The 22,885-nt window shown below is 45.4% G+C and overlaps 1 protein-coding gene across 9 annotated transcripts; it reads left to right on the top strand.

Moving 5' to 3' along the window:
- Positions 1-21,768, top strand: RNF41 (ring finger protein 41). 9 transcript variants are annotated; one of them, XM_028531740.2, is made up of 8 exons: positions 359-538; positions 2,855-3,038; positions 14,615-14,727; positions 15,330-15,395; positions 17,900-18,171; positions 19,072-19,207; positions 19,620-19,723; positions 20,533-21,768. In XM_028531740.2, exons 5-8 carry the CDS (start codon positions 18,023-18,025, stop codon positions 20,882-20,884), a joined length of 741 nt encoding a protein of 246 aa, XP_028387541.1. In that variant the 5' UTR covers positions 359-538; positions 2,855-3,038; positions 14,615-14,727; positions 15,330-15,395; positions 17,900-18,022; the 3' UTR covers positions 20,885-21,768. The 9 variants fall into 9 exon arrangements, with proteins under 9 accessions (XP_028387534.1, XP_028387540.1, XP_028387536.1 ...); XM_028531733.2 differs by lacking the exon at positions 15,330-15,395 and having other exon boundaries at positions 1-538; XM_028531735.2 differs by lacking the exon at positions 15,330-15,395 and having other exon boundaries at positions 356-508.
- The last annotated feature ends 1,117 nt before the right edge of the window (positions 21,769-22,885 follow it).

Consider the following 22,885-nt stretch of genomic DNA (forward strand, 5'->3'; position numbering starts at 1 on the left):
AGAGAGGAGCCTGGCAGGTAGCAGGTCACACTGCAGGCCAGTCAACTCGAGACGATCTCGTACCACGCCGCATCAGCCCCAGGACACAGGACACGTGCGCCCCTCCAAAGCGAAGTCTCGCCCTTCAAGAAAGTCTACCTCAGAATTCGCCCCTGACGTTCCCACAGGGGAGTATAGAGTCCGCCCTCCCCGAATGGCTATATAGTCCTCGTTGGGACCACAAAGACTTCCGGTCTACAGCGGAGGCCTGGCTAGCTTTCCTCCCTCTTCGTTGGCCGCTCGTAGCTTCTAGTCTAGGTCTGAGTTAAAACAAAGAGGCGGGTTTGGTGACGAGCTTCCGCCGGGTTGCGTAGCAGCGGTGGGCGGGGCAAGAGACTGTCTCAACAGCTCCGAGTGGTTGGAAGCTTTCTCCCTCTTCTTCCCTTCCCCTTCCCCTCCCAGGAAAGGCTGAGACACCGCACCGGGGCTGTCCCGTGGCCGCTGCGGCCTCAGCTACAGCCCGGCTGGGGTACGGAAAGTCCAGGCCGCTTCCAGGGCGGTGCGTACTGCGCCTGCGCGGGCTCACACCTAAAAGAGGGTGTGGGAAGGGAGGGGGCGATGTCCCAGGTATTGGAGCCGGGGTTCGAGATATTGGAGGGCAGGATAAGGGGTGGGAGTAAAGATGAAAAATGGAGGAAGGGAGCAGCAATAGGAGGAGTCGGGAGGTGATAATGGGGTGCAGGAGGGTGGATTTTTGGGGAGCTCTATTGGAGCCTTAAGCGCGGGAGGGTGCCTGCGCGGGCTGGAGGGCAGGGAGGAGGGGACCTGGTTGAACAACGTGGTGTTTAAATGGGCAGTGATTGACGGGCTGGGAAGAGAAGAGAGCATTCTGGGGGCTAGCCCGGGCAGGGGTGGTGGAACCTGAACCCCCGCCCTCCAAGCGCCATAGCTTGGCTCCTCTCCCATGCCTTGTCTTTGGCAGCCTTGTCTTCCTCCTCCATTCCTTCCCCCTTCTCCCCCTCCTACCCTTCCGTGAAGGAATCTCACATTCCTTACATCCCTGCCCTGGGTTTGCGGCCAAGCCCTCTTCGCAGGCTTCACACACCGGAAAGCCTTCTCCAATGTAGGACACGGGAAATACAGGAATGGGGAGGAGGGGTCTGAAGAAGGAGCAGAAAGCTAAGAGGGGTGAGGGTGTTTTGCCTAGGGGACTCACAGACCTTGTCCTCATTCAGAAACTGACTTTATTCCGCCTAATAGCAAATTTGACTGTTGGGATGAGCCACTGTTCTTGGGGACTGGGCCGTGATAGTGCTAGTCTAATCCCTTACTATACAGGTGGTTTTAGAATCTGACAACTATCTGGCAGATAGTTTTCGCCCAAATAGGAATGGAGTAGTCTAGTGGTAGCGCATCTGAGTGATGCAATAATGTAAATACCCTGTGTGTCCAGCTGACTTGTTGCTGGGCCTGGTTCCCAGTAATTGAAAAGAAAAAACAAGCTTCTTTCAAGCGTTTCCTTACTGGTCCTCAGTACTCTAAATTTATTTTGCATTCTGTTACTACAAATACCTTACCTGAGAATAGCAGTATTCAGTATGCTTGCACATTTATTATGCCATTTGATTTTTCAGGACAACATGTAAGGTAGAAGGCAGGTAATCATTTCCCCTGCTTGACAGAAGGATTACATGGCTTGCTGAAAGTCATACAGTTAACAAAGCTGGGACCAGAAGCCAAATCTCCTGACTCCTGGTCCTCAGTTGGAAAATCCTATTTTGTTATGGCCGAGGGAACATTGAAGTAGGATTAACTTCCCCAGCATGGGCAACTATTTGCTTTCTAAGTCTGGACTTTGTTACTAGAAGAGGACAGAGCAGAGCCAACAGCACTGGTTCCTGGAGGCATTTCTTGAGGTACGAGGCATATGCCAGGGTGCTGGGCAGTACTATGTTGTCAAAATGAAAGAAGCTTTATACCCTCCTTTGTATTATGGATGGGGAGAAACATATCAACTTACTCCCATCCCCCAACCACGGGGAAGAGAACGTGTGGTCTGGCATTGCACCTTTATCTCTGATTAGTTTAAAAATAGCACACTGAAGGTGTTGTGGCTGATGAGCGTAGTCAAGGAAGGAGCATGTATACCAGACTCAGAAGATGAAATGGTCCCTGTTTTATGTATTAAAATCGTCATCATCATATCTTCCTAACACAGCCGTTAATCTATTGATGGGCGTGTGGGGGTGAGGAAAGGAGTTTGGACAGCAGCTATTCTTCCTTGTGTTGACTTGATCTCTCAGCACTGTGCGTTTGAAACCTGGTCTCCTTCTGCTTGGTTTCATCCTTTTAGTAATGAGTGCCTCTTCAGCCTGATCATACTGTTACCTCTAACCTCGGTTGCCTACCTTGGGATAATTTCTCATTTTACTGCTCTTTTTTTTTTAAAGCCTGGTCCCTTCAGGAATAGGTTCTCACTTGGGAAGTTGAATTGCACCTGTACCAACATTTTTGAGTATCTTCTTCTTATGAAATAGTATTTTCCATTTGGAAGATAGGACCAGAATTCTTTTTGGTAGTTATTTGCACGAATAAAAGAATCTCTGTGGACTTCACCCTTCTCCCCTTCTCTGCCTTTCTTCTTGTCCTTTTTTCTCCCTGTCTCAGGTATGTTTGAATCTCCCGGGCCATGCATGTGATTCCTTAGCCAAAGGTTTCGCTCCATAGGCGGGGGTCCTGTATACCTAGCGTAGAAACCTTAATGCAGTTGTCTCATCCTTCGCAACAAATCGCCAGATCTGAGTCTGACCAGTCTTACCGCCACGTGGAGGTCCTTACCCTGACTCACCTTTTTCTTCCTTGTTCCTATTAATAGAGTGCTCCTGATTGTGACATCACATCCATCCCTTTGGTGATAGAACTTACTCTGGGAAGGAAGACTCAGTTGGAGAATAGCCAACAAGATGGGTTACTGGGAGCCTCTCCTGAGTGGCACTGAGTGGAGGCATCAGGGGGTTGGAGCCTTGTGAACAGGGAACCTGCCCCCCAACACTTGGAAGGTAAAGAGCCTTGATTTAGAATCCCATTCCAGGCTTCAACCCTCTTCTCTGCCATTTTGGGTTGCTTCTGTTCTTGAAAACCTGCCTCTTAAAACTTCTTTCTGCATAAATCTTTTCAAGATTGGCTCACATTGTTCTTTGTATTTTTATGCCTCAGTGTTCTTTTTTCTAATTGAAGAAGAAAGTTTATTTAGAAAGTCACACATAAAGGTGGAAAGGGGTGAGCCAGCTGGGCCTCATGGGCTCAGGAAACAAGTTACAGAGGCAAAAGAAGGGCCCACGTAACTTAGGAGAGAGAAAGGCAAAGGCTGTGTGTCTGGGGGAGGGAGAAGGGGGAAAAGCATGGGCATGCTCCCCAAGACAGCAGTGCCTAAGAAGGGGGTGGGGAAAGGCACTGGTGTGTGTGTGTGAGAGAGAGAAGAATGGAGGGAGGGAAGGAAGGAGGGAATTAACTTTTACTTATTGGTAAATTGCTTAGTAAATTTTATGTCTTTTTATGTGTTTATGCTGGATACTCACTCAGTGGGCTCAAGCCTACACTTTAGTTTGACAAGGACTATGCTTTCTGTTTCCTTTACTTGTCTCTCCTGTCAAGGGAGCTGTGCCTATAGGACAAAGGTGAGATTTGGGGTAATCACACAAATAGTACTTGGTGCTGGTAACAAGGTGAGAGGTCCTGGCTGCCTTTGAGGCCCAGTAGGCCTCATTTTAGGAATTAGATACATTTTTTAAATTTTCTCTTTTTTTTATTGTTGTTCAATTACAGTTGTCCCCATCCCCCCCCCCCCATTACTCTCCCCTGGCCTACCCACCCCCCCAGGTGTTAGATGAATTCTTGAAGAATTGTATACCCTCTGGATTCTTTTGTAAAGTGAATCCATTAAAATGGTTTCACTTTACAATACTAAAGAAGCCTAACTTTAAAATCTGCTATAGTAAATCCAGTGTGGATCACAGCATTTTGGAATTGAACAGAAAAAGACTCTTTCTTTTCACTTAAAATGTCAAGAGAGTTGCCCAAAGAGAGCAAGGTCAGTTAATGGTAAAGCCAGAACACCTAATTTACCTATTTTTGTTTTATATGCTGAACCTGAGAATCATGGGGTTTGTAGAACGCCTTAGAACTTACGTAGTCGTGGGAGGATTTGAGATCTTGCTCCCTGGTGTATGTCATTAATTTGGCTCAAATGCTTACAAAACTTAAACAGTTACATAGTCCAGTATGTAACTAGACTATGATTTCTTTATTTTTTTAATTTGTTTTTATTTTTAAAGATTTATTTTTTAAGGAGGTTATTTATTTATTTTTAGAGAGGGGAAGGTGGGAGAACGAGGTAGAGAAACATCAGTGTGTGGTTGCCTCCTCCGTGCCCCCCACTGGGGACCTGGCCCACAACCCAGGTATGCACCCTGACTGGGAATTATACCAGTGACCCTTTGGTTCACAAGGTGGCACTCAATTCAACTGAGCCACACCAGCCAGGGCTAAAGATTTAATTTATTTAGAGAGAGGAAGGTGGGGAGAAAGAAAGGGAGAGAAACATCAGTTGGTCACCTCTCACACACGCCCCAGCTGGAGACCAGACCCGCAACCCAGGCATGTGCCCTGACCAGGAATCGAATCAGCCACCTTTTGGCTTGTGGTATGATGCCCAGTCAACTAAGCCACACAGGCCAGGGCAAGAATGCTTATGGAGCAAGGAAACTAAAGCCCAGAGAGGTTAAGAAACTTGCCCAAGGCTGCACATTTGGTCAGTAATAGAGCTAGAACAAGGACTCAGGTTTCTGGATTCTCCACTCAGTTTTCTTTCTCAGAGACAGGGAGGTAGCGATGAAATGTTTGGGGGATGCCTATGAAACCCTTCACTAACTAATTTTTCTTTTCTTTTCTTTTCTTTTCTTTTCTTTTCTTTTCTTTCTTTCAAGATTTTATTTTTATTTTTAAAGAGAGGGGAAGGGAAGGAGAAAGAGAGGGAGAGAAATATCCCTCTCTTGTGGTTGCTTGTTGCGAACCCCCTACTGGGTGGGTACCTGGCCCACACCCCAGGCATGTGCCCTGACTGGGAATTGAACTAGCAACCTTTCAGTTTCCAGCCTGGCCCTCAATCTACTGAGCTACACCAGCTAGGGCCTGACTAATTTCTTCATAGGTTGAAGTTCCTAGGAGTTACCTCTTTCCTTAAGGGGCCTTTTCTTTCTGTGTTTGGTAGGGTTTGTAATTGGGGCTGGAGACTCCTCAGCCCTCTGTACATCTGTTGTATTCAGGGGCAGAGAGGAAAATTAGCAGAATTGAGCCCACAGCACATATACCTGACTTTACCCTTACGCTTTTGCCAAGATTAGTGACAACATGCCTAGTTACCCTGAAACACTAATGATTCTTATCTAATGTTTTCCTTGAGTGAGGGTGTGGGTGTGCATGGTGTGCACACCTGTACGTGGGTTGAAGAAACCCTGAATAAGGGAGGATAACTGTTCAAGTTCCTTTACAAACAAACTCTTTTGAATTCCTAGCTCACTTTAGGGGCACACCAAAGAAAACAGATGCAGCAGTAAGTTAAAATGGTATAGGAAGGGATCTCTTGCATTTTCATAGTAATGCTGACCAGGAATAGAGAGAGAGACCCCAGAGTAACAGCGAGGAAGGAAGGAGCACAACCTGGTTTGGCTCTGGCCTGCAGAACAGCAGGTGGGGAATGCCGTTTTCAGTTTGGGTTCAAGATGTTTACATCAGAGAGGCTGGCAGAACTCCCTAAACCTGGAGGGACACCTCAGTGCTGATTCACTGCAGTTCCCCAGTTTGAGTGGAACGTTTTCCTGTCCTCAAGGAGGATATCCAGGAAACTGCTTCCTGTGGCCCTGGCCCCTGACTGTGACTCCCGAGGTGTCTGTGGAAAGGTATCCTGGCCCCTTGACAGCCCCGCAGCAGCGTTAAGAGTCCTAGAGAGTAGAAGGGCTAATCAAGGAATCTAGGCTGTCAGCTGGACTGTCTGCCTAGGGGCGGGGCAAGGAGCTGGCTGCCAAGGTGGTAGGGATCCATGTCCACATTGGTTCCCTGTAGGTGACAAATAGGGATACCCTAATAGGACTGGAAATCTAAATTTCCCCTGAGTTACTGAGGCAGTACCACAGAAAGAACGCATGTATAGGAGGGTGGGTAAAATGGGACTCTTAGCAGATAAAGCCCAAGGGCTGGGTGGAGGGGGAGTGTGTTCAATTTAGGAAGAACAATGCTTTACGGTGAGAGCTTTGCAGCTCCTAACCCTGGCTGGTGGCTTTGAACATCTGTCACCTGTGCAACAACTGAGGCAAGTTCTGAGCTGTTTATTTTGGGGATATAGGATCTAAGGCCCCATTAAGATAAGTTTTCAGCCCTGACTGGCATGGGTCAGTGGGTTGGGCGTCCATCAGCAAAGCAAAAGGTCACTGGTTTGATCCCAGATAGGGCACATGCCTGGGCTGCAGGCTGGGTCCCTGATTGGGGGCCTTGAGAGGCAAACCAATCAATGTTTCTCTCCCTCTCTATCTCCCTCTCTTCCTCTCTCTCTAAAAATAAATGAAATCTTTTTTTTAAAAATAAGTTTTCAGAATTTATATTCCTTATTAAGACAATATCGCTAGCATTGGTTTAAGATAAAAGTTCAGTGAAGCGCAGTACAAACTCTAGACCAGTTTTCTACATAGCAACAAGGGTAAAAAGGATAATGTTACTTTTATTTTTTGTAATTTTATTTACTTTTAGAGAGTGGGGAAAGGAGGGAGAAAGAGAGGATGAGAAATATCGGTGTGGTTGCCTCTTGTGCGCCCTCTACTGGGGACCTGGCCCACAACCCGGGCGTGTGCTCTGACTGGGAATTGAACTGGCAATCCTGGATTTGCAGCCTAGTGCTCCATCCACTAAGCCACACCAGCCAGGGCAGGATAATGTTACTTTAATTTTGCCCCCTGCTCTAAGGATAACTGATTTTCTTTAAAAAAATTAAACCTTGCAGAAATATATAATCTAGATTGAAAGTATAATCTTAGCATCTAGATTTTTTAAATGTGCACTCTACGAATATTACTTTTTATTTTTAATTGTTTTTATAAAAATTGGACCATACTATACATACTGTTTTTGCAATTTGCATTTTTCAGTTTGAGAGGCAGATTATCACAGTGGTTAAAAGCTTAGACTCTGGAGCCAGTCTGCCTGGGTTTGAATCTGACTGAACTACTCACTAGCCGTGTGATTTTGGACAAATTTTCTAACCTTTGTCACTGTTATTCATCTGTAAAATACGGACAATGACAGTCCCTACTTCACAGAGTAACTCATAGAGTTGTAAGAATTAGATGAGTTGATATATAAGAAAGCTTAGGATAGTGCCCAGCATATAATAATGTTCAATAAGTGTTGACTTAGTTATTATCTAATTGTAAATTAAGTTGTAAATATTAATTACTTGTAAATTGTAAATTATTTAATTGTAATAAGTAAAACATGATCATTGTAGAAAAAGTAGGGAAAACCAGTAAAGAAAAACAGAGTGAAATTCAAATTATTATAAGTCTACATTTAGAGAGAGCCTCTTTAATGTACATCCTTCTAGGTGCTATCCAATATAAATGTGTTCACACATAAATATAAAATACTATTTAATAAAAATGACACTATAATATATAATGTGCATAAGTGTTAATTTATTATATAGTAAGTAAGTTATTAATAAGAAACAAATATAGGTAAATCATTATTACTACATAGTATCTGATTTTATGAATTTAAGGAGTTCTGCTGGATATTTGTAGGGTTTTGTTATTTTTTTCTATTATAAACAATGATTAGATAAACTACCTGACATACTGGTTTTATACCCTTCTGTAGTTATGGCCTTAGGCTAAGTTCCTGGAAGTGAGAGTGCTAGGTAAAGGGTATGTACTTTTGGGGGGGCATTTCCTACTTTTTGTTGTGATTCAATTTGATCTGCTTTTTCTTGCGAGAGTACGTTGTTTCTAGACCTTGCCATAGTATATTACATGTTACATGTAGATCATGTATGATGTACTACATATATGTGATATACAACACATTAGGTAAATATTTTGGATCTTTTTTATTTTATTCTTAATACTTTCACAATTTAGGGTAATTACAGATTTATTTATTTGAATAGTGAATACACACAGACTGTATTCTGTTTTTATTTTGTTGTTTTTTTTATCCTCGCCTGAGGACATTTTTTCATTGTTTTTAGAGAGAGAGGAAGGTAGGGAGAGAAAGAGAGAAACATCAATTGGTTGTCTCCCATATATGCCCTGACTGACCAGGGATTGAACCTGTGGCCTTTCAGTTTATAGGATAGGGCTCCAGCTAAGAGTCATACCAGCCAGGGCTGCCACACTGAAAATCTTTTTCTTTTTAAGATTTTTATTTATTTTTAGAGAGAGGAGAAGGGAAGGAGAAAGAGGGAGAGGGAGAGAAACATCGATGTGCGAGAAACATTGAGTGGTTGCCTCTCACACACCCCCAGTGGGGACCTGTCCCACGGCCCAGGCCCTGACTGGTTCAGTTTGCGCCATTGCTCAGTCCACTGAGCTACCAGACAGGGCTCACACTGGGAATCTTTTAAAAAAGGCACAAAGAGCCCTGGCTGGTGTGGCTCAGGTGGTTGCTGTGTTATTCTATAAACTGAAAGGTTGTGGTTTCCATTCCTGGTTGGGGTACATGCTAGAGTTTTGGGTCTGGTCCCCACTTAGGGTGCATAAGAGAGGCAAACTGTCTATGTTTCTTTCCCTCTCACTCTCCCTCCGTCCCTTCTCTCTAAAATCAATAAGCATGTCCTCTGGTGAGTACTAAAAGAAAAGGCACAAGGGGCCCCAGCTGGTGTGCTAAGTGGATTGAGTGCCGGCTTGCGAACCAAAGGGTCACTGGTTTGATTCCCAGTCAGGGCATGTGCCTGGGTTGTGGGCCAGGTCCTCAGTTGGGGGCATGCAAAAGACAACTAAACATTGATGTTTCTCTCTTTCTCCCTCCTTTCCCCTTTCTCTAGAAATAAATAAATAAAACCTTAAAAAAAAAAGGCACAAAGGGATAATTAAGGAAATTAAAATTTTCCTCCTCTGTTCCTTAGTTACCCCTCCTCAGCAGCAACCACTATAGGTAATTTCCTCTCTGTTCTTCTGGAGAGTTCCATACATACGTAAGGATGTACACATACGTAGTTTTTTGTGCTCATGGTGGCATACTTTACATTCACCGTTTCATACCTTAGCTTTTTTTCTCTTAACAGTACGTCTTAGCAGTCTTTTCATACCTAGTACATTTTAAAGGAAGCAATATTTTTTCCCTATAATTTTGTAGCTATTATACAGAAACTAAAGTACCATCTATTTATTTAATTGAGGTAGGTGTTGTATAGTCAGCAGTTCAATAGATGAATTACAGATATTTGGAGATATATTTGCTTTCATGTAGAAGCCATCTCAGAGAGCCCCTCTTCTTGACTTTCTCTCTTACCCCTGCCCCTTCTGCCCAGCTCGGTGTCTGGACTATGGGAATGGCAGTAGCTATCATCTGGAACAGAAGTAACCAGTCTTAGGTTGCATTAATTGAAGTAGAGAAGAGAGAAAGTAATAGTCCCAGTCTGTCCATATTGGTTAGCTCACATGTGGGACTCTGGGTACTTTATTTTAGAAGGACACAGGCATTCTAGAATGCTATGAGAGAAGTGTGTCTGGGCTAGATACTTCTCATCTGTGCTCTTTCTACACCCTGTGTTGACTTTTCCCAGGAGTATCTGGGCAATGTGCGGCTGACTATTGGGTCCTGTCTAGAGGATTCGTGCCTGGGAATGTTAAACTGGATGGTCTCTTATGGCCCATTCTAACTCTAAAGGCAAAAATAAGACTGTCTTAACCAGGTCAATGGGAAAACTTCTGAGTATGATCAAATTCTGCCATCTTTTATTCTTGTACTTCAAAAGTAAAAGCATTCCTGTATTTTTTCTAAAGTAATTTCTAAATTTTTGAAAATTATTTTTCCATATTTGTATAAGACTAAAATTGAATCATTATTTTTTAAGAAATGTATGCTCATTAAAATATTTGGTAATTAAAAATAGAAGAGTATGGCCCTGGCTGGCGTAGCTCAGTGGATTGAGTGCGGGCTGGGAACCAAAGTGTCCCAGGTTCAATTCCCAGCCAGGGTACATTCCTGGGTTGCAGGACATAACTCCCAGCAACTGCACATTGATGTTTCTCTCTCTCTCTCCCTCTCTCTCTCTCTCTCTCCCTCCCTCCCTCTCCCTCTCCCCCTCCCTTCCCTCTCTAAAAATAAATAAATAAAATCTTAAAAAAAATAGAAGAGTATTATCCTTGGTACTACATCCAAGTAAACCACTGTTAACATTTTGATATTTCCTTCTGATCTCTTTTTTCTTTTTTAAAATGTATTGATTTTGAGAGAGACAGAAAGAAACATCAATTTGTTGTTTCACTCATGCATTCAGTGGTTGATTTTTTTTCCAATTTTTAAAAAAAGATTTTCTTTATTTTTAGAGAGAGGTGAAAGGAGGGAGAAGGAGAGGGAGAGAAACATCAATACATGGTTGCCTCTTTCGTGCCCCCTACTGGGGACCTGGCCTGCAGCCCAGGCCTATGCCCTGACTGGGAATTGATCCAATGACCCTTTGGTTCACAGGCCAGCACTCAGTCCACTGAGCCATAGCAACTAGGGCTCATTGGTTGATTCTTGTATGTGCCCTGACCTGGAATCAAACCCATAACCCTGGTGTATTGCGATGATGCTTTAACCAACTGAGCTACCTGGCCAGGGCCTCCTTTTGTTCTCTTTTTATATATAGATTATTTATAAATATTTGTTTTTTAAACATCTGTATTCAATTTTGTGTCCTACTTTTTTCCACCTATTATTGTTATTGCATATTCCCCAGAAACATCATTTAAAATAAATATATTATTCCATCAAATGGACTCATTACCATAATCACTTCACTATACCTTTATTGTTGATTTAAATGAATAAATATTTTTGAATAAATGATTATCTGATTTTTCAAAGTTTACTGGTACAATTTTTAGAAATCTATATGGGCCTCTTTTTTTACCATTCTTCCTCGTTTGCTGCTTCATCCCCCTTCTTGTTTAACTTAATTCCAGTGATCAGACTCTCTCCTGTCTATCTTTCCCTTTTCACTGGTGCTTTCCTCTTAGTACGTAAACACGCTCATGCCTGTCTTATAAAGAAGAACAGCTCACCAGGTGCCATCCCGTCAGGTTGCTGGGTTTGTGACTTGTCAGCAAGCCTCTTCAACACCCAGGAAAGTGGGCAGGAGGGGGAAACCAGCAAGAGGGATAAAATAGCTTTATTACTCCAGTACTGTGATATGCATTTAAGTGAATTACTTGGTGCTGATTTACAGTTCTCATTTTTATGCTAATAAAAGATTTTTGAAATTAAAACAAAAACAACTCCAATGCAACCTGAAACACAACCCACTCCCTCAAACTTCTCTCTTCCTCTAGCTAGTTCTCTATCTTTCTCTTAATTAAGGAAATCAAGCTTTTAAAAAAGATTTTATTGATTTATTTTTAGACAGAGGGGAAGGGAGGGAGAGAAGCATCAATGTGTGGTTGCCTCTTGTGTGCCCCCTACTGGGGAATCTCACCCACAACCCAGGCATGTGCCCTGGAATCAAACTGGTGACCTTTTTGGTTCACAGGCGGGCGCTCAGTCCTCTGAGCCACACCAGCCAGGGCTGAAATCAAGCTTTTCATGAGTTACTTTCAGGTCCTATCTCTCTCCCACCTCTTGTTCACTTTGAACCATTGCAGTCTGGCTTCCATTTCCAGTAGCCAGGCCAAGGTGGTTGACCATGACAATTGCAAGGAATTGTTAGTAAGCCCAAGGCCCTGGACTTTGAGGGCCTAGAGATGGATGGACAAGCACATAGAGAAATGGTGGTCATGGAGGCCAATGTAGTTGTAGCAATGTCACAGGCTGTCACTGTCCCTGTATATAATGGATAAAGACAGATACATGGTTCCAGAGGGAGCCTTGTGATTTCTTGTATCCATAAGTTTGTGTATTCATCAGGATTTGTCAGTTGAAAGAGACAAAAACCCAGCTCAAACCAGCCTAAACATAATAGAAAATTTATGTGTTCACGTAACTGATGCCAAAAAGCTGATGGTGGCATTACATGTGACTGAACCCAGGACCTCAGAGGATCTCATCTGAATTCGATCTCTCAACTCTACTTTCTTCATTACCGGCTTCATTCTGTGAGCAGGCTGCCCTCCTTAATGGCAGAGATGGTTACCAACCACTCTGATTCGCACATTCTGCCAGCTGTGCAATCCCAGGGGAAAGAGCTTCCCTTGTGAGCTCCTGTAGAGGTCCCAGGTACCCCAAACTCACTGTCCTGGGTTGGGTCACGTGTCCACTGGGAACCAGGGTAAGATTCCTAAGGAAAAACTGGAAAATAAGATGTTAGGTAAGTAAAAGAGTAGATATCCACTCTATCCTGGTTGCTGGGAAGCTCCCAGTTAAGGTAACATTTAAAGATTTTATTTTATTTTTCTAGAGAGGGAGAGAAACACTGATGTGTGAGAGAAACATTGATCAGTTGCCTCTCACACGCCCCCAGTCGGGGACCTGGCCTGCAACCCAGGCATGTGCCCTGAACGGGAATTGAACCAGCGACCTTTTGGTTTGCAGGCCGGCACTCAATCCATTGAGCCACACCAGTCAGGGCAAGGTAATATTTAAATATACCAAATGTTTCATTGATTTGTAAGGAACTGTGCTTGGTGCTACACTGAATATAGAATATGAGTTTCTGCTCTTAAGGAATTTTTAACCAAGTAGTAGAAACTAGATATATACATAAATAATGGTTATGATCATGTATTGAGTGCCTACTTTGTGCCAGCAGGTACTTTGCTAAATGTTTTATATGCATTATCTCTTTAAGGACCACTTTGTGAGAGTCACTTCTATTATTATATCCATTTTATCTATTTATAAAAAAAACAACTTGAGCTTTGGAAGTTTACGTGGTCTGCCCAGGGTCACCCAGCTAATGGGTAGTAGAACTGGGGAGAACCCAGTCAGTTTTAACTCAATCCAGTCCTGTAGTTTAGCTTGCATTTGACCTATCTAAGCCTTTTGGACTCATCCCTCCCCTGCCCTTTGAAATTGGACGGCTTGAGCCCTGGCTGATGTGGCTCACTGGATTGAGCACCGGCCTGTGAACCACAGGGTCGTCAGTTCAATTCCCAGTCCGGGCACATGCCAGGGTTGTGGACTAGGTCCCTGGTAGGGGGCACGTGAGAGGCAACCACACATTGATGTTTCTATCCCTTTCTTTCTCCCTCCCTTCCCTCTGTCTAAAAATAAGTAAATAAAATCTTTTTAAAAAATTGAATAGCTCAATTTTAATTCCCAAGAATCTGACTCAGCGTGTGTTTTCCAGGGCATCACAGTTGCTGGTTGGTCTGTGGGTCAACTACCCTTGCAGCAGGGGCCCATCTTTGACCTAGTCAGCCCAGCAGTGGGCTGTCTGCACGGGAGACTCGGTCACCCTTCAGCGACCTCTTCTTTGGGTGTGACCCTCAGGCGCCCAAAGGAGAGGCATGGCAGCCCCACTGCTTTTTGAGCCCTTGCTCTCCTGAACCTCTGTCCTTCTTTGTCCCCACTGCCACCACCTAAGGCCAGATTCTCTTCTGCCTAGATGGCCTTCTCCATTCTCACTTGTGTCAGCAGAATGATTCTAAAGGGGGACTTTTATCCAGTCATTCCTTTTTTTTTAAAGATTTTTTAAAAAATTAATTTATTTTTAGAGAGGGAAGAAAGGGAGATAGAGAGAGAGAGAGAAACATCAGTCTGCGGTTGCTGGAGGTCATGGCCTGCAACCCAGGCATGTGCCCTGACTGGGAATTGAACCTGCGACACTTTGGTTCGCAGCCCACAATCAGTCATTCCTTTTAAGCATTTCGGTGGCTTCCCATAGCCTTCGGGATGGAGTTCAAGCTCCCTAAGGCCTGACCCTGCGTTCCCCAGCCCTGCATCTAGACACTACTTCCCTTGAGCCCTTCAGGTCCACCTTTTTCTGAGCTACTTAGCGTTCCCCGTATCCATCATATGCCGCTTACTTCCGGGCCTTTGAATGTGCTATTTTATGTGCCTAAAACCCTACTGCCTGCCCTGCCCCTGTCCCTATCACCTAGCTAACTGTTGCTTGTCCTATTGGTGACACCTAGTCCCAGGAAGCTTCCCAAATCACCGTTGTCTTTCAGCCTGGGTTGGGAATCTATGCCTCTTGCCTTCATAATGCCCTAAACTTACTGTCAAAGTATTTACCACTTCATATTTTAAACATGTGCTATGTAGTGTCTTTTCAAGTTAGAATTAAGTTTCTCTAGTCATCCTTTTCCCCCTTGACTTGACTGGCACATAGCAGGCTCTCAATAATTTTTGGACAGATGAATGGGTCTTAGCAATGAATTCAAGTTGACACGTGTTTGTAGGCTTCTTCTGAACTGGCCTCTTTTTCCTCTGTGGTTCCTTCCAGGCCCTGGGTTTCAGTGATGAGACATGGGGTATGATGTAACCCGCTTCCAGGGGGATGTTGATGAAGATCTTATCTGTCCTATTTGCAGTGGAGTCTTGGAGGAGCCAGTCCAGGTGAGTCGGTCTGATGGCAGGTTTAGTGGGGCAATAGATAGCAGTGGAGCCAGTAGAAAGTTATCATAGGTAATGGGACCAATAGGGATGTCACTGTTCTAACTCCCCATGGCCCTCCTGACCCTCTTTACACACACAGAATGGAGGTTTGGGGCAGAGGAGCAGTGGCGACTGAGAGGAACAGGCCCTTCCGGAGTCTGTCTAGAGGTGGATGCCACAGAAGTCCAGTGCTTCAGATTTTCTTCTGAGGTCACTGAGGTTTTTCTGCTGTAAAATGGTCAGTTGTTTGTTTCTGTCTTTTGACAGTAGCTTGAGGACTTCCTTTCCTCTTCAGGGGCCCTGGCTAGGTTCTGTCTTCCTACCCACGACCGAACTTCTGGACCCTCCGGATGAGTTCTCTCTGCATTATGATGGTGTGTTTTGGGTAGTCAGCCAGTCTCCCTGCAGGCCCTACCTACAGCCTAACAGATAGGAAGTAGGGAGCTGTAGGTACTGACCTATTTTCTTCCTGGGACTTATTGGGAAGACCAGTTTTGGAGGCAGCCATGTAGTCTGCCTTTGGCGTGAAAGCTGCCGCCTTCAGTGGGTCGTTTCTCCACCAGCCTTGCCAGACCAGAGTCAGTTGTGTCTTCCTGGGGCAAGTATGAGGAGAAGCTCACGATTAACAGGCAAGTGTGATGAATGAGATGAATGCTTTTCTTTTTTTCTTTCATGAACTCTTTATTGTAGTTTTTTCCATGACCATTTAGTCCATTTATACTCCCCTCCCCCTGAGATGAATTCTTAACAGTTGTATTCCTGGGACATCATCATCCTGCATGGTCCTGAACTCTGCAAATACCAAGTAATCCTCTGCCACTCCTGGCAAGCTACAGGTAATCCCTTTTTTCAAACAAGGACACTTGTCCCTGAAGTCTCATGGCCCTTCTGCACTCACTGCTCACACAGCTCACTGCATCCTGGGGCTCCTTGACCCTTTGAGTTATTCTTACTGTCCAGAGGAGCACAGATGCCTGAGTTGAATGTGATTCAGCCTGTATTCCATCAGCAGCTTGCCCTGGATCTCTTTCCTGTCTTCCAGGCCTTTGCAGCCTCCTGCTATTAGAAGCAGATCGGCTGGGTGTGGAGCAAGCTAGCCCGGTGTTTTCAAGAGGTCAGGGGTGTGTCTGTTCCCTCCCTGTGCTGGCAGGGCCTTGTCTGTTTTTTGGCATTGTCATTTGAGGTGAGACATGTGTGGAGAGGTCAGTGGCAGTTGCTGACTATCTATCAGAAGCGCCCCCTGCCAACATCAGGGTTCGCTTTCTGAGGAGCAGGTCAGGCAGACCTCATGGTGCCAGGTTAGCAGCCACATTTCCAAGAGTAGGAGGCCCGTGCTAGGGATGCTGATTTCCCTACATCATATTTATTTATTTATTTATTTATTTATTTAGTAGGTGATAAATTCATATGGTTCAGAAATCAAAACAGTATAAAAAGGTATACATTGAGTACTCTTGCATCCTTGTCCCAGTTCACCTAGTCCCTTCATCGATATCTATTAGTTTACTTGGCGTCCTTCTAGTATGTGTGTGCAGGTACATGCACATTTGAATATAAATATAAAAATTTGCCCACCTTTCTCCCACGAAAAGATAGTTCATTCTCTATATTTCTGTAGGGGTGGCAGGTTTAGTTAAGATGGCCACAAGAAAGGTGACAGTTCAGCTGAGATCTGAATAAGGGACTATTCATGCTAAGATTTAGAGGAAGAGCATTGCAGGCAAAGAGGAGCAGCAGAAGCAAAGGCCCTGAGGCAGGAATGACTGAGTGTAGACAAGGACAGGAAGAAAGCCCAGAAGGCCTGAGCGCAGTGCTGGGAGCGTGACATGAGGTGAGGAGAGGGCAGAGCTAAGGGCCGGATCAAGCAGAATGTTACAGGTCCTGAACCGGTGTTTGGATTTATGTTAAGTACGGTGGGAAGCCATTGTAAAGTTTTAAGCAGGGGAGTGAGATGATCCTAGTATGTATTTTTAAACCATCCCTCTGGCTGCTGAAGGTAGAAGGGAGTATAAAGGGGCAGGCAAGGTGGAAGTAGGGAGACCATTTAGAAGACATTTAGTCATAGAGATGAGAAATGACCACTTCAACTGGGTTAGTGGTTGTAGAAATGGGGGAAAAGTAGACAAATATAAGATTTTTTTGGAGATAGGGTTGTCTTTGAGAGAAAAATTAAAACCAGACAATTAGATTGGTGATGCTGACAGCGGCTGATTTCCTCACAAAACCTTCTGTGTTCAGTCTCTGGTGTCTGGTCCGTTGAAGGCAGAAACTGTCTTTCTCTTATTGTACGTCCCTAGCAAAGTACATGGGACATAGTAGGCACTTCATTCATTCATTCATTCATTCATCAACACCTACTAAATGCTTATTGTGTATGCCCCATGCTAGAGGCCAGATAGTGTCTCCATAGAGGCCAGAGAATCCTCTCACTTTGAGGAATTAACTTAGAGGTTACCTGAGTTATCAAGGAAGTAGGCTGAAATGTGATCTTTATGAAACTGAAAAGAATGTGATTCTGTGAAAAACCAGCCCTGTTTTGGAGGGTAGGTATGGCCATTGGGACTACTCAGGGCAAAGCATCCCTCATAAAATATGAACTTGGACCCACACAAAGAGGACTCTTAACCTCTCCCCAGGAGTTTTGGGCTTTTGTTTTTTGCCTTTTTACATTGAACTTTTGCCAGTAAATCTGTTCCCCGCCTCCGTTATCCTTCAGGACCTATATTGAATTCTGTCCTCTGCCCTGATTGACCTAGCTTAGAAAGTTCTCACCCTCCTCTGGGTTTCTTCGGTAATTATTGTGTATGCGATCCAGTTGGCAATTAATAATTGACTGCCTTATGTCATCTCTTCTATTGTCCTGGAATATTACTTATATCTTAATTGCTATAAAACTTATTGTTACTTGTCTTACATTACAATCTAATTGGGATCTTAAACACAGGAAACCTATCTGAAGCCTGTCCCCCATAATACCTTGCTTGTCCACAGTGCAGCTGTACTTGGCTGTGATGCCAGGGACCTCTGGTCCTGGAGGCTGCTCAAAGGCTTGATTGGCTTTTTTGAGTTACCGTATACAGGCTCTTAGCTCCTGCTAATTCTGTTGTGCCCTTTTGCCCTGCTCTCCCTCCAGGCACCTCATTGCGAGCATGCTTTCTGCAATGCCTGTATCACCCAGTGGTTCTCTCAGCAGCAGACGTGTCCGGTGGACCGTAGCGTAGTGACGGTTGCCCACCTACGCCCAGTACCTCGGATCATGCGGAACATGTTGTCAAAGCTGCAGATTGCCTGCGACAACGCTGTGTTTGGCTGCAGTGCTGTTGTCCGGCTTGACAACCTAATGTCTCACCTCAGCGACTGTGAGCACAACCCAAAACGGCCTGTGACCTGTGAACAGGGCTGCGGGTGAGACCCCTTCCCTTCTTTGCCTCACGTGGACACAGGATAAGGGCTTTCCCCTTTAGGCCCCTGTCTCTGGATCCCCTGCCCCCTGGCCAAGGTGCACGTAGACAAGGAGTGTTCTCGGCCTCCATGGCATCCTGCCCCAAGATCTCACTTTCATGCTGCTTTTCCAACTGTGATCTTTTTGTTCTTGCTTGGACATCAGGGATACAGCAGTTCAGCAATCTGCGGATAGCACTAGACTCCATTTACTTTATTCTTCCCTTTGAGTCAGTATTATTTTCTCTTTGTCAGTTTGGCTGCTCTAATTTCCAGCCTTCTCATATTTCCTCTTGCCCTATTTTTTTTTCTTTGGGGTGTGAAATATTTGATTAAATGCTGATAGGGCTGTGAATCTAGGGCTTCTCAGGAGTAAATGCACGGGCAGAATCTGTAGGAGGAAAGGAGAGCCGTGTGGTAGATAAAACATGGACTTAGAGAGGGAAAGAAGTCCAGGTAGTAAAGGGGTGAGAGGGAATCTGGGGAGGAGAGTGTGCAGAGAATAAACAAGAGGGAGGACTGAAGTTAGAAATGAATGACTGTTAGCCCTGACCAGCGTAGTTCAGAGGGTTGGGCATCGTCCTGCAAACTGAAAGTCATCAGTTCGACTCCTGGTCAGGGCACATACCTGGGTTGCAGGCCAGGTCCCTGGTTGGGGGCTTATGAGAAGCAACCCATGGATGTTTCTCTCGCACTCTTTCTCCCTCCCTTCCCTTCTCTCTAAAAATAAATAAATAAAGTCTTTAAAAAGAAATGAATGAATGTTAGAAATTTGGGGTAGGTGAACGCCCTCTAAGCAAGCTTCTGCCTTTGCCCACATGTCCCACTGAATGCTCCTGTGCTCTTTTTCACTGTGGGCTGCAGCCTGGAGATGCCCAAAGATGAGCTGCCAAACCACAACTGCATTAAGCATCTGCGCTCAGTGGTACAGCAGCAGCAGACACGCATCGCAGAGCTGGAGAAGACCTCAGCTGAACACAAACACCAGCTGGCAGAGCAGGTAGGGCCCAGAGAACATGGGGAAAAACATGTCTACAATATGCAAATAACCACATGCTTGTGGGTGATATGCACCGTGTGAGCTGCAGGTCTGTGCCTGTGCTCGCACACCTGGCTGAGGACATGCTGTGCCTGCAGCTCAGTTGGGAATCAGATTAGAGCTCTTCTCCCTTCCCTTCAGCCCCTCCGTGCCATTCATTCACCTGCCATTTGTCAACTACCTTCTCTGTGAAGGGACTTTGCTGAGCACTGGGGATACAGCTGGGAATGAAACAGTCATATCCCTGCCGTCCTAAAGCTTATAGTCCGGTTGTTCCTCCAGTCTCTCGGTTTCCCTCATTCTCAGATAAACTTTTGTCTTTCACCTGCTCTCTGCCTTAACCTTCATCCCTGGTTCTCTTTCCTTCCAACAGAAGCGAGACATTCAGCTGCTGAAGGCATACATGCGTGCAATCCGCAGTGTCAACCCCAACCTTCAGAACTTGGAGGAGACTATTGAATACAATGAGATCCTAGAGTAAGTTTCACTCAGGACATGGAGTTACTCCATGCTGGCACTGAGCCCTGAAAGGAGGAAGAACATCAGAGTGGCAGTGGGAGGGTGATAGGAAGGCTAGGCTGGGGCCGCCACTTTTGAGATGTTGGGATGAGGGACAGGGCCAGGGAAGATGATAACCTTATTTTGGGGGTGGGTAGAAGGGAAAGCTTACCCAGGGATGCTGTATCTCCAGGATTAAGTGAGTACCCGATTAGGTGTGGAGTGCTAGGAGAGCCAAAAAGAAATAGGAGATATTGTCTGTCTTTAGGTAGCTTACGATCCAGAGAAGAAAAGAGGGTGTAAATCCAGAAAAAGTATTCTAAAAACTCAGCAAAGTAAACAAGCAAAGTCTAAGGTTCTTTTCAGTTCTGGAGTCCTTATATCTCATAGACTAAAGTGTTAAGAGTGAATCAGTACACGTAGAGCAAATAGTGCTGTCTGGGACCCAGTATAGAGGAGAAATTTCTTCCTTCAGTAAACATTTGTTGAGCACTTAGTACATTCTGGGCACTGTGTGCGCTATTGGGATTTTTAAGAAAAATATCAGGGACCCTACATTCATGGAGTTTAATTGGGTAACCTGGTGACTCAGATGGGACCAACTAGGGAAAGATCAGTAGTTTCTAAACCAATGATGGATGGAAGGATGGAAGGAAGGAGAAAAGGGAGGAGGGAGGGAGAATAGGGTTAAGCTAAGTGTAGAGCTGGTGGTCATTCCCATTGGGGAAAGAAGCAATGCAAAGAAAGAGGATGACCTGGGATGACCATCTCCATCTTCCTCTCCACAGGTGGGTGAACTCCCTGCAGCCAGCCAGAGTGACCCGCTGGGGAGGGATGATCTCCACCCCGGACGCTGTACTCCAGGCTGTGATCAAGCGCTCCCTGGTGGAGAGTGGCTGTCCTGCCTCCATTGTCAACGAGCTGATAGAAAATGCCCACGAGCGAAGCTGGCCCCAAGGTCTGGCCACACTAGAGACAAGACAGATGAACCGGCGGTACTATGAGAACTATGTGGCCAAGCGCATCCCCGGCAAGCAGGCTGTTGTGGTGATGGCCTGTGAGAACCAGCATATGGGTGACGACATGGTGCAGGAGCCGGGGCTGGTCATGATATTTGCACATGGCGTGGAAGAGATATAGATTTTGGCGGGCTGGCAAAAAGATGGAAATCAGAAAATCTCATCACTCCAGTAGCTGAGCCCTGAGTCCTCCCCACTGTCCTTAACACTGTGGCTGGTACTTGAGCCACCTCTCCCTGCTCTTCTGGCACTGAAGGGCCCTGGAACACTTTGCTCAGCCTTTCAGGTGGGAAACCCAGGTTCCCTTCTTTTGCCTAATTTCTTCCCCTCAGATGTCTGTAAATTTTCAGTCTGGGGAGGAAAGTCCCCATCTCTCTATGTTTTCCTGCCTGGGGTCCCTGGTTCCAGACATTTTCAGAAAGCACAAAGGTATTCCTTTTCTCCCCAGAGTATCGGGGTAGAGCCAGAAACCTTGAATTGTTCCGCTTCTTCAAAACCAGGGAATTGAGCAGGCAGGCCTATTGGCTCTCAGCACTTAGAGGGCTGCTCTGGGGAGCAGACATCCTGAAGAAGCAGTAAGGAGGAAACCCAAACCCTAGAAATAACAAGCCAGTAACTAGCCGTGACTCATCGATGGCCCTTAGGGGAAGACTGGACCTCTGTGCCAAGCAATACCTTGTTCGGCCCACCTTAAAGGTGCAGGCTGCCACTGGGTCTGCGTGTGTGCAAGCTGGGATGCCGAAAATTCCCAGATGAACTCTCCTTGCCTACACTTCCTCTTAATTAGGGAATGACAGGAATGGGGGTAGGGGTTAGTCTGTTGGGGTGAATATGCTCAGCAAGAAGCAGCACCCTGGCTTTTGCTGAAATCAGGTAGGCAAGTGCCTCTTGTGGCACAGGCTGACAGTTCCACTGCCCCTCCAGCCCTGAGATTGTAACCGGTTATGCTGATAATTTCCTTTGGCCATTGTTTGTTTATATTTCACTCACCCCTTCCCACTTTTTTTTTTTCTTAAAGAATGGCCTGGTTATGGCTACCCCACTTTTCCAGCCTGGCCACATTGTTGGCAGTTTAATTTATTTACTTTTTTTTTTAAAGAAACGAAAAAGAAAAAAAATTAACAAAATGTAAAACTTTTCTTTCGCTGTTCCTGTGGTGGGGGTTCTGGATAGGGTGGGGCTGGGGTGGGACCTGTTCTGTTTTCCCTTTTCAGCGCAACCTTTGGCTTTAATATAGAAAGGGCCAAGGGCATCCTTGGCTGAACGAATGTCTGCCCCAGCCCTCCAAACCCCATCTGAGATGAGAAGCCTCCTCTATTCCAGCTTCGATGCCTGAGCCCTCTGCAGAACTTTGCTCCTGGCCCTCCAGGGTCTCATTGTAAAAGAAACCCCCCTTCCCCATTTCCTTGGAGATACGTAGCTGCGTTCTAACCTTCACCGGGCAAGGTGGAATAGAAATTAAGTCTTTGTCTCTGAATACAGGCAGTAAGTACTCTGTCTCACCCGTGCACATAAGGACTGCAGCTCCATTTCAGGCCACCTGGGGCATTCCCTGACCTCTGGGGTGACTGCCGACAGAGTAAGAGAAGGGGAGGAATAGTGGGTGTGATTGTCTTAGTGTGCAGGTGGGAGTGGGGTGGAAGAGAGATGGCAATCAAATAGCTTCTTCTCTTGGAGTTTTACTTCAGGCCAGCTTGCTGTCAGTCCGTGTGGTTGGGCCATGGTTCCACTGGTACTAGGGCAGAGGGGGACAGCTAGAAGGGAGTGGGGAGCAGTCATACTTTTCAGCTCCAGGACATTGTGCTCAGGAATTTGAAAACGCTGCTATACTTAACCTGGTCACTACATTTCTCACACTCCCTGCTGCCCCTGCCTGCCTTACCCCTGGGTACCCTCTGCTGTCAACCTCAGGCAGAGCCAGGAAGCTCAGGTCAGGCGTCCCCACCCTTTGCACTGGTGTCTCTGCAGGTTGCTGATTGTGCTACTTGTGGTATTTACTGCACTAATAATAAACCTTTCACTCAACTCTAAATTCTTAATTCAATAGCACTCCCCTTGTGAAGGTTTCTCCTCTGCTTCAGCCTTTTTCTCACCTTCCTTCCCCTTCTTTCCTCCTTACTTT

Source organism: Phyllostomus discolor, chromosome 2, assembly GCF_004126475.2.
Source record: "Phyllostomus discolor isolate MPI-MPIP mPhyDis1 chromosome 2, mPhyDis1.pri.v3, whole genome shotgun sequence".
In the NCBI taxonomy this organism is placed as follows: domain Eukaryota; kingdom Metazoa; phylum Chordata; class Mammalia; order Chiroptera; family Phyllostomidae; genus Phyllostomus; species Phyllostomus discolor.

Excerpts from the sequence above, each read along its gene's own strand:
- RNF41 (XM_028531733.2), top strand. The coding sequence starts at position 14,638 with ATGGGGTATGATGTAACCCGCTTCCAGGGGGATGTTGATGAAGATCTT. Across the intron at positions 14,728-17,899 it reads TCTTGGAGGAGCCAGTCCAG|GCACCTCATTGCGAGCATGC; the intron begins GTGAGTCGGTCT and ends CTCTCCCTCCAG. Across the intron at positions 19,724-20,532 it reads GAATACAATGAGATCCTAGA|GTGGGTGAACTCCCTGCAGC; the intron begins GTAAGTTTCACT and ends TCCTCTCCACAG.